This window comes from Portunus trituberculatus, chromosome 16 (genome assembly GCF_017591435.1).
Source record: "Portunus trituberculatus isolate SZX2019 chromosome 16, ASM1759143v1, whole genome shotgun sequence".
Taxonomy (NCBI): domain Eukaryota; kingdom Metazoa; phylum Arthropoda; class Malacostraca; order Decapoda; family Portunidae; genus Portunus; species Portunus trituberculatus.
The window spans coordinates 3658078-3670167 of NC_059270.1; the positions used below are offsets into that span (position 1 = coordinate 3658078).

At 32.5% G+C, this 12090-nt stretch overlaps 1 protein-coding gene across 13 annotated transcripts in view; it reads left to right on the forward strand.

Moving 5' to 3' along the window:
- LOC123504386 (inositol 1,4,5-trisphosphate receptor type 1-like) overlaps positions 1-12090 on the forward strand; it is a 113865-nt gene that overhangs the window by 80599 nt on the left and 21176 nt on the right. For 10 of the 13 annotated variants that reach the window (XM_045254826.1, XM_045254835.1, XM_045254836.1 and 7 more), the window contains 3 exons: positions 2258-2296; positions 6300-6493; positions 7679-7787. In XM_045254826.1, coding sequence (XP_045110761.1) covers positions 2258-2296; positions 6300-6493; positions 7679-7787 — 342 coding nt within the window. The remainder of the gene's footprint in view (positions 1-2257; positions 2297-6299; positions 6494-7678; positions 7788-12090) is intronic. The other 3 variants (XM_045254829.1, XM_045254832.1, XM_045254838.1) reach the window with 1 other exon arrangement.

The window sequence follows — 12090 nt, forward strand, 5'->3', positions numbered from 1 at the left end:
TCTGTTAATAGTAACAGACAGCAAGATTGTCTCCTTCAAAATCATCTTTCTTAGACTTGTTTATACTTTGTTACAATAATAGTATATAGGATGCACAAAACAGGCATAGTAGCCATTCATTTAGCAAAGGGTGCTGTGAGGATAAATACCTATACATATGTTAAATTTGTTGAGTGTGTTATTTGCTAAATACTGATGCAGTCATCTATATGCTTTGCTAGATTATAGATCTATAGCAGATTCAAAGGAAAGGGAGTTGCAAGTTTTGATGACTTGTTTAGTGCAGTTTAAATATGTGAAGTAGTTTTAGATTCTTGAGGTCTTGTAATGCAAGATATTTTCTTTACCAATGCTATAAAAGTAGTACCTGGACTAGGCCCATACTTGCCAGATGAACAAAGTAGAACCAGACAGTTAATATCACAAGTAACTGAACAGAAGAGATTAGAGTACCAACTGTACTTCACATTTACAAAACATGGTGCCTGAACACAAAGTAAGTTTATGTGAGAGGATTTGGGAGTGGTAAACAGAATATGAGAAGTATGAAAGTCTGTCTAGCTTACTAGATAGGGATGGTGTGTTCAAGTGGATTTGGTCTCATAGAAAGAATGCAAGAGGAGATAATGATACAAAAAAAAATTTAAGACATGGCTCCACTAATGAAGGTGATAGACCACTGTTTTTAGATGTTGTAGTAAGGTTGTTGAAGATGAAAGGATAAAAGTAGTTATGAATGTTGATTTCCTTGAAGGGATCAGTATTTATCAGCTATCTTGGGTCAAATGTTGTGGTGAATGGAATGTTTAGATAGGTATTTTAGTGACTTCAAACTTCAGTTTACAATGAATGCAGCAAGAAAGTGATAGGTTAGAATGAACAAAATATTTAGTTGGATGTTACTTGAAATGCATATAGAGATAATTGTAGTGGTACTTGGAGTGTTCTATAGAGATCAAATATGGATCATGAAAGGAAAGTTGAAATGGAATGTGATGGAAATGAGGCAGCTAAGGAATAATGAAATGCAGGGAGCTGGTATGAAAAAAAGAGTTGTTAGAGTAGAAAGATTTTAGCATTATTTAACTATCTAGAAACAATTGAAGATGACTATTTGGTGAAAAGGAGAGATTACTGTCTGTACAAGCCGAGGGGGCAGTGAGGTCATATGAAATGTGGGAGGATTTGTAGGTATGTAACTAAGTGTGAATGGCATTGTGTTAGTGTGTGTGTGTGTGTGTGTGTGTGTATGTTTCATTTATTATTGGATACTTTGTCCTAGCTGAACTGTTTGTATGATCTGCATTATATAGATTGTAGATAAGCAAATTATTAAAAATTTATTAATATTATTGATGTGCTAGAAACTCTTTACATTTTGGAAGAAACTGAAAGCCAGGAGAGTAAAAGTTTGAAGAAAGGTGATGTAGAACAACAAAAGTGTATGAGGAGCAACTCAACACATCTTATACCCTGTGGTCAGCAGATTTGCTCAAGACTTACACTCAAGACTTTGAAGTATCCAGATCGACCATGATAAAGGGGTGCATTCTATGTTCAAAAAGAAATGGCTGGCTTGTATTACTATCTAAAATGTAACAGTTAATGGGAAATGTTAGTTTTGTGTACTGAAAGATCATATCAACATCCTGCTTGATGTAATATGGTGACTCATGTCACAAGCCACAAGCAGTGCCAAAACTACTCCAACAAAGTGATTATATGGCCAAGCAATGCCCCAGATCTAAAGTACATTAAAAAAGCATAAGATTTATGAAACACCAGCTGATAATCAAGGACAGTAGGGGCTGCATCCTCCTTACTGAAGAAATAGGCTATCTGAACACAAGTTTCTTTCAAAGAACTACATATTTTTACTTAGTAGCCTTATATTTGTATGAAATTACAGTGCTTTATTTATCTCTTCCCATTATTAATGTTATTGAGGAAATGTGGTAACTTCTTTAGCTGATACTGTTATTACTGAACATACATACTACATTATTTGTATTTATCACATCACTTGTACTTCTATCTATGCTTCATGAACATTAAAATATTTTCCTTACAAGCAATAGTAAGGAAAGATTTAGAGGCATAAAAGACCAATATAGCAAGGAAAGAGTTATATTAATTTTACAGTGAGAGTGGTGAGACTTGTGTCTGTGTCAGAGAGGAGTGAGGTATTGGTGGGGGTGATGGGTGTTGAGGGTGTAGAGTGTAGCCCAAGGTAATAGAGTTCTTGGTGTCCCTTTAGCCGGACAGTGACTATATGTATGAGGACGAGTTTGACCAGGTGAGTCAGTCTTCACCATACACTTCAAATTTTGTACCATCTAAACATCCTATAAAATTCACTCTTCCTCTGCCTACACCTCCTCTTTCATCTTGTTTGCCTCATCCTCTTTCTCTTTCTTCTTTCTCTTCTTCTCTTCTCTTTCTTTTCTTTCTCTTTTTTTTTTTTTTTATTTATTTATTTTTTTTTTTAGTCCTCCTCCTCCTCCTCCTCCTCCTTCTCCTTCTCCTTCTCCTTCTCCTTCTCCTTCTCCTCCTCCTCCTCCTCCTCCTCCTCCTCCTCCTCCTCCTCCTCCTCTCTTCAGTGAGCTTCTTTTAGTCTAAAGGTGTCTGCTTTTAATTATCTTTATTTTTTTCTTTGTTTCTTAGGTGACTTGTATGTTAGATAAAATAAGCCTTGTATCTCTACCTTTGTGTTCTGCTTATTTGTCTATTTACTTCTTTTATGTTTTGTTTTGTTCATTTCTCTTGTGTGTTTGTGGTCTGTGTTTTACCTTGATATTAGTATATATTACGTGTGTGTGTGTGTGTATGTGTGTGCGTTTGCGTGTGTGTGTTTAGTTCAGTTAGTCCATCTCGTGGTCTCAGTCTGTCTATATCTTTCCATCTGCAAGTGTTTCAGTATAGTTGTACCTTTTTCTTGCTCTGTTCTCAGTATCATGTGTCTGTTTCAGTCTTTTTTCTACATATTCATTTACATATAAAGCAGTGTTGTGATCTCCCCTAGTCTATAGTTTGCAGTGTACGTAGGCACAGTATATAAGTCTGTATAAATATGCATTTGTCTGTTGATTTCTTGTCCATATTTCTGTAATCAGTTAGTATCTGCCTATCCTTGTATAAACTTTTTTTTTTTTTTTTTTTTTTTTTTTGTGTCTTTGTGTCGCATTACATACGTCTGCATCTAATCATTTGTAGATTTTTTCTGCTTTTAGTCATTCTCTCTCTCTCTCTCTCTCTCTCTCTCTCTCTCTCTCTCTCTCTCTCTCTCTCTCTCTCTCTCTCTCTCTCTCTCTCTCTCTCTCTCTCTCTCTCTCTCTCTCTCTCTCTCTCTCTCTCTCATATCCATACCTTATAATTAGCCTAAATTTTACACTCTCCTTATCCCTTATGACTGTATATCAAAGCATCTTAAGTTACTTACTTCCATACCAGTTAGGCCTTTGGATGTTGCCACATCTTTCTCTTACTTATTAGACGTGCACATTTTCACCATTATTGCTATACTTTTAAAATCTTCTGCCAGATTTTCCTCTTTTACTGCTAATCAATACCTCATATTTAGTGGTATCTTGTGAGTCATGTGTATGATAGGCTGTTAAATAGACAGAGATGCAAAACTTGGGTTGTAGACTCTAATTCTTATGTTATATCTCTATATTGTCTTACAGCAGGCTTGACATCTACCTTGATGTAAATTGCTTGTAACCTAAACCTTCTCTAAAAAGAATATGTTAATGAGAGTGAGGTTGTTTTAAGAGAACTTGGTCGTTAGACCATGCTTTTAATGTTTATTTGACTTTTTCTCAATTTTCTGTAACTGTACGTTTGTCTTTGTCATTACATATAAAAATACTAACAAATTCTTCGGTCGCTATATCACTCAAAGATTCTAAAGTCTTTTACATATCTGTTTTGGCTGTTTCTCTCCAAGAGCCTAAGTCATGTTTCTTTAAAGCACCCCACTTTCATATTCATATTAGGTAAGAAAATGCTTGGAAGGAATTCATCTACTAAAATCCACTGAAAATCACACTTAAAAATGAAAATGAGGATTAAATATTTACTGCACCACCTTTTTGCTGTTTATGGCAGCACTTTTTACGTATTATAACTTGAATGTCTGGCATAGAGGTGTGGCGGTGTCGTGAATGTTGGCCATCACAACCTGTGGATCCCTGCTGTGAGGGTGTAGACATCCTCCCATACATGGCAGCCACCACCACCTTCATGACCTACTCTTCTTGCTGTATCAGCTAAAAAAAGATTGTACATAGATTTCTGAGTGCTTCTTCTAGCATGATTTTATAAATTTATTTTTCTCTAATTCTACTAATTCAGATACCACTTAATCAGTCTCATTGCTACAATCTGTTTGCTCTTATTTCCTATATTTGTTTTTCAGTCAGTGCTTATGAAATTAACCTAACAGTGTCTGAAGTGTATTCTAAATATTTTTAATCTCTATTTTCTTCCTAACACATCTTCATTTGAAAGCATACATGCATATCTTGTATTGTTGTGCTTGGCCGTGTGTTGCTGTGTGAGGAACAACAACATAGACCTTGGCCTCACACAAAGGCTCGTGGTTGCTCGGATGTCTTTGTCTCACTGTAATGAAGCTGCCTATTTTGTTGCACATATTTTATTATTTATTCTTTGTCTCTCTCAGATAGTTATACTAATTAGATTTTGTGAATAGATTTCCCTTTAATCTCAACACTTTGCAAAGCTTTAAATTATGCAAAAATCATTATTTGTATTTGCTACATATTATAGGAGTGCTTTGATAATATATACACTTAAAGAAGTTGAGCTAAAATGCTTTATATATTACGAAGCATAAAATTCACATTGAATGAATTTTGTTAGACTTTTGTCTTCAATGATAATTTTGGAAAATCCACATGCCTTACATCATTATCATATTTATATGAATAAATCACACTTTTTATCTCACAGAAATTTATATATATATATATATATATATATATATATATATATATATATATATATATATATATATATATATATATATATATATATATATATATATTTTATTTTTATTTATTTTTTTTTCCAGACTTGCTGTTTTGAGAAACTATGCTTTAAACTGTTGGTTGAAATACTTTTTTTTTTTTTTTTTTTTTTTTTTTTTTTTTTTGTGTGTGTCAAGCAAAGACAGCAAAATATTAACTTTGCAGCACAAGATAGTTATAATACTGTGTGTTATTATTCACCAGTATGTTTATTTTATTTTAATGTATCATTATTATTCAATTTGATTTATTTACTTTGTTCAATATAAATGTTTCTTTACAAGGTCAGTGTTTGAGCATTTCCAAAACTCAACATGATGTCTTTGTCATGTTCTTTAATTTTTTCTTTCTTGTAACAATTACTGAATGGTAATCCATTTGCCAACATTCTAAGCAATCTTTAACATAAATTTATATCATCAACCACAAAAAAAATTATTTGGCCCGCACTTTTCAGTCACCATCCTTGCAATGCTTGGGAGTTTGTCCTGTTCCTTCCTCTTCCCTCAGTATAAGCATTGGTGGACAAGGCAGGTCCTCATGCATTACCTTTTTTTTATTTATTTATTTATTTATTTTTTTTTTTTTCCATCTCTTAAGATTTTTGTATAATAAATGGGATACCCTCTATATACCAGCCCAACATCCACGTAATGGCAAGTTGCAGAGACATCCATCCCTGTGTACCTGTGCGCACACACATTATAAAAGTTCCATGATCATTATTATTGTTTAATCAATAAAGAGTGTTTGTGTATTGTATCACACTCAAGTAATATTAGATTGAGCACTACAATATGTTGAAGTCATCTACTTTATCTTATTCACTCATTGCATGTTGACATAAAATAAATTTCTTAATAGTGATCCCAAGAAATGAAAACCAGTAATGACTGAAATATGCATATTTATATAAGAAATTTGCTAGTTGGTAGCTGCTACAAGCTAGCTAAGTAATAGTAATTACATATTCTACTTTCCGTTTCATGTCAGTTATTTCTCAACCAGAAAGTTCAGGGCATTTTTTCATGTAGTATAGCTAATTGGAAACATTTGATAGGCATTAATGTTTCAGCACTAAATTGAAATAGCATAGAGAATTGTAAAAGAAACACTGTCACCTTGATAACAGATGCTGCAGGCTCCACATTTTGTGAATAGAATCAAAGGAACACCATAAATACAGAAAGACTGAAGCAGCCACAGTGAAACTTAGACAGTTTTCCTTTTTTTACCTGATGCCAGCTCTCGGGGAGAATGGACCACCTTGTGATTGAGCAAGACTTCAATTCAGTGGTATCTGTGCTGGAGTCAGAATTGCAGCCCCTGGTGGCTGCAGAGCTCTCAGTGTTGGTGGATATCCTTTATCAACCACACCGACTTTTCCGGCCAGATAGCGAGGCCAGCATTAAGTGCAAGAATGGTGGCTTCATCTCCAGGTGAGTGTAAAATAGTGATTGTATTAATCAACAAGCCAGTCTGTGAATCAATGCAAGGTACTGCTAAGTCTCACGTGTTCATCCTTAGCAAACGTTAATTTGTTCAGAAGGGACAATAATGATTCTTAAATTATAACGGGCAAGTAAAGAAGTCTGGATCGATTCTGGCTGACTGATGTGTAACTCTCAAAGCAAAGGGACAAGGGGAAGTGGGTGAAATTAAATAAGGAAGGATAATTTTTAGGCGCAGAAAGTTCTTGTAGTGCATATAGTAAATAAGATTGTTGTCTGCACCAAACTCCTAAGATTTCACAATACTATTTTACACATGTTTAAAGGTTCTTCTTTCAGTCAAGAATATATTACATTTAGTAGATAAAACTCAATGAAATGAAAAAGAAAGTTTCATTCTGGGCATGTAGAAAAAGTGAGAATAAAAAAATTGTCTAATGTTATAGATGAATCAGTCATCAAATGTAGGAAATATGATATATGTGCAAAGTTTATAGTAACTTAAAAACTGTGTTCTTTTTAGATGTCTATTTTCTGAAAAAGTAATATATCAATATTGTCTGTATTGCACTCATAAGAACTCAAATGACTACTTAAAACTTTTGCAAAGATTATTTTCATCTAAGTATATACATGTAGATGATTCAGTCATGAAAAATAGAATAAAGAATTTTGCTATAAAAAGTTTGTATGATTATTTGAATTACTTTTTTTTAGATGTTTTCATTTTCTTGAAAAGTAAGATATGACTAGTGTCTGTACCACACTTATGAGAAAAAAAACTATTTCCCTTATACTTGTTTAATATTTTTAGGTAAGGAATGTATCACATTAATAAGATAAAAATCTTTAATATGAATATTTTTGCGATTTCTAATGCAGGTCCGGACCTGTACAAAAAAATGTGTGAAATTTTGCATTAAAGATTTTCCATCTAAAGAAAAGAAGAAAAATTTTGATATAAATATAGATATGAATTAAACTGTGAAGTTTTTATGTGTCTCCATTATTTTTATGATATCTAAAGTTACAGGTGATTGAATCATGAAAAGTAAATGGAGAATTTTGATATAAAAGGTAGTAATAAAATGCAAAACTATGATAAATTTATATACATGATTCTTCTGTTATATTTAGTTACTGTTACATCATCATTTTTCCTTCCTCTTTCAGGCTCATACGACACTGTGAAAAACTTTTAGAAGAAAAAGATGAAAAACTCTGCATTCAAGTGCTCAAGACTCTGAAAGACATGATTACCGACTCAGAGTATGGAGAAAAGGTGAGGAAACAATCTTATCTTTCTTGTCCTTTATTTAATCATTAGTTGATGATTGATTTAGTTGTTTGTTTATTAGTTCACATTTATTGTTTCTTTTCTAAACTAGGAATTTCTTGATTTAAATCTACCCATCTTTGATATATTTTTATCTTTATTATTATGCTCATCATATTATGTTGAGCTTGACTTGACTTGGATGAAGATTTGTAAATTAAGGTTACAGTAATTTTCGTAATAATTCATATATTGTATTAGCTTCATCCCCATTACACTGGGGCTTGCATTAGCAAATATAGAGTTGGCTGACACTGGAGAACGTTATTCCATTCACGAACTGTTAAGGCCTCCTTATTATATTTGAATTTGAGAGGGAGGTATTAAAGGAAATAATGTTCGTAAAGGAAATGATAGAAAAACTTTGTGACACTGGCACTATATTATGAAATTTTCTCTTACTGAAGAGTATAGGTGATTAGATGTTGAGTGTTCTGCATTCTCTATATGTTTATTGCAGGCTATCAATGGAGACTAATGTTACCTTCCAATTTGACAATGTTCTCCTGTCAGATTTTTTTTATTTAATTTTTTTTTTTTATATATAATTTACACTACTACCTGATGAATATATTATAGTTGAACAACATGCAATGAATGTTGATATTTGGCATGTTAGGAACATCTCTCATGTTATAAAGAAGATTTACTAGTTTTAGTGGTTAACTGAGATGTTATTTATTGTTGGAATTTGAAACATTATTTTTTTATAGAAATGTGAGAGAGAGAGAGATTAGAAAATTTCTTAGATTACCTAGCTATGAACTGACTTATATTGAATTTGACAGACTTTCAATTTCAGCACTGAATGAAAAATTGATACTTGTCGTAGATGGTAGAAATATATCATGAAATACTACTTACATAACATTTTTTTATTTATTATCAGTTGTGGATTAAAAAAACTCATGAATTTATACATAAAATTAGTCTGTTCAATCAATAATGAAAACATTTTATATTGGGAAATTGATGACTACAAAAACTTTGCAAACTATTTACTGCAGACCTTGTAAGATTATTGTTGTTGTTTAGACCATAATATAAATTAGTGGACTGTCATATTGTTTTGAAATTGTTATACTACATTTACATTTTTTGAAGGTCATACTCTATAATCTGTTATGTCACACTCCTATATACCCATCTGCACAGAAAATATCACACTCAGACTCACTTTCACTGACCACTTTTACAACATTTGTAGGGGGACTCCAGTTTTGAGAAGGAGGAGCTAGAAAGGGTAAGAACTGTCTTGGGATGGCATGTGGTGGTACAAACTTTTCTGACCATAGTTTCATGTTCATGTCAGTTTTATTGAAATTAACTGAATTTGGAGTTGTTTTAATATTTCATGTCTACTTTTTTACATTTATAAATGGGTTTTCTTTCTTTCTTTGCTTTTAAGTATTACCTCTCTGCTCATTTACAGTTACCTATATGGAGTGTTGCAATTTTTAGGTTTTATCTGGTGGCAACCCTGTCATAAGTTGGTAGCAATGTATTTTGATATTTATGTGTGTACACATTCTTTAAAAACATACAATTAATTGTAATCATTTAGATAATTTTAGTTATGTCATTATAAATGCGTCACCAAAGCACACCAGACCATTGCTAAGCCCTCAGAGATAAAGTGCTGAGGAGACATTTATCTATGATACCTTATTTATGCAGTACATTAAGAGTTCATAAATCAGTGTTATATTGATTACAAAAATAGTAAAAATTATATAAGAGTGAAGAATATGATAATACTGTGTGATGATGTGGGCTTTGCCATAATGCAGGATGTTGAGTGAAACTGTTGAGCAGGACAACACTCCATATAGGTACACATTTACTGATGATACCAGATCCTCTCATGCTTTTCAGATTTTCTTATTTAGAAATATTGATTTTACATTGTCATTTTTAGTTTTTTAAAAATTTGTTTAATCTAGGTAAAAGAAGATTTATGGAAATTGTTATAATGTTTCCGTCTACATACTTATAATCAATGATATCCATTCATTTCATATAATTTCAAGAAAATGTTTTCTAGAATATCTAGACTGGTATGCATATTGAGCCAAGAAAAGTTTGTACCAGAACACAACAGTCCTGAGTGCCAGTGTGGGTTTGTGGTACGTACATGTGTGTCAGCCCCATGCCTCTGTTGTCTTGTTATTCAGTTCTTGGCCCACTTTGTTGGCTAATTCTTCTACAGTTCCATTTTGTACTTACTGTACAACCACTACAGACCATAGATTTTCCTTTTCAATTTTAATGCTTATTATTCTCAATGTATTTTGAGAACACTGTTGATGCCAAAGCTTGATGGAAGCTGCAGTGGTTACATTCCTCCAAGCCTTACCCTTTGTTATCCCAGCTAAGTGTTTTCTTGTGCTGACTCAACAATAAATCCCAAACTTTATGGACACTTGACTAGCATTGAAGTTGGGAAGTAAGCCTGAGTATTGAGTATTGGTGTTACCTCATAGGTTTTATGATCTGATCTCAAACACAATTTTGCATCCATATTTACCGGTTGGTTGGAAAAGGCAAATGAACTGTTGATGTTTTTTTTTTTTTTTTTTTTTTTTTTTTCTTTTTTTTTTTTCTTTTTTCTTTTTCTCTCCATTTTGATGGTTTGAGTCAAGGCATTATTTTTAGTTATAAAAGTAGTACATAGTAATAACATTTTTACTTTTTCCACTATTTTAAAGAACTATGTATTTTGTTTCTGATTGTACGCACTGTAGCAGCAACATTGTTGTGTTACAGTGGCTTACAATTTCCAGTTTATCTTTATTACGAGAATGAATGTTTTTTCATTCATCAAAATAACTATTTACTGTTTCTGTTTTCCCTTCTTCACATTGTGACCACACATTGCCATTTTATGTACACACTGATGACAAAAATGAACTAAACAGCAATTAGGTTGCATACATATATGTAGTATATTTGCTCTAATCTTTTGTTAATTCATTGTTTGAATACAAAAACTTGGTGGAATTATGATTCAAGTCCAGTCATTCAGCATTGTAATTTGCAAAAAGAATTATGATATTAATTATAACAAAAGAGTTGAAGATTCTTTAGTATAAATGTTGTTTATGCCTAGTGAGAATGTAACTACATACATGTATAAGAAATGCTGCCCATATCTCTCTCTCTCTCTCTCTCTCTCTCTCTCTCTCTCTCTCTCTCTCTCTCTCTCTCTCTCTCTCTCTCTCTCTCTCTCTCTCTCTCTCTCTCTCTCTCTCTCTCTCTCTCTCTCTCTCTCTCTCTCCTTGGTTCTTTTTGTTCTAGATACTTTTCAACAAAAGTATATTTACTGTATTAGTATGTTTTGAGATGAGTTTTCCTATACCTACATATATAGCATGTAATCATCACTGACCTGTGAAGATTATTAATATCTCCAGTAAACAAAGATTACTGACAAGGTATAAAGCAATACACATTTTTATTACTTTAGACCTTCAGTTTCCTCAAAAGCTATGTAATATAAGGGAATTCATTAAATGCTATCACATGAAATAAATACATATGAATATGATAATTTTCCTCATGTTAGGTCACCAATCAACCAGCATTACTCATCCTCATGTGATGATACTCACATGTGCACATTTCACTTGATTTCAAGAGAAATTATTTTTTGTAGATTAATGGTTCATTTGAAGAATTTTTAATTTCTGTTTCATAATCTGAAATGGATATGTAGTAACAGAGTTCCAAACTGGCATTTGTATCATATTCAAGTCATTCATTATACTCTTGATTCATTATACTCTTGATTAGTCATGACTGTTCCTAAGGAAAGCTTGAAAACCAATCTTTGGGAGAGACCCTTCCCTTTACTAATGAGTGATAGTAATTGCTCACTGTCAGTGGAAACACACAGCAACTTGAATGTACTTCAGATTTCATCTGAGTGAAAGGCTTAGACAATCTACTGCACATCAGAGTGGTGTGTGTGTGTGTATGTGTCTAGTTCATTTCAGTTTTGTTTTCAGGTATTGCTAAGCATTGTTTTAATTATGAATATGAAATAATAATCAGAAGAATGTGTGGCAACAAATGTAGGTAAATCAATTTGTATAAGTAGTATTTCCCAAAGATTACATTGTAACATTGTTTCACATGGAAATTAGATGTAGTTTCTTTTCACCCTGACACACTGAACTTAGAAACATGTTGCACATTGATTTGATACTTAAAAGCTAAGTCAAGATCAGTTTTATTTGTTTATTTTTGT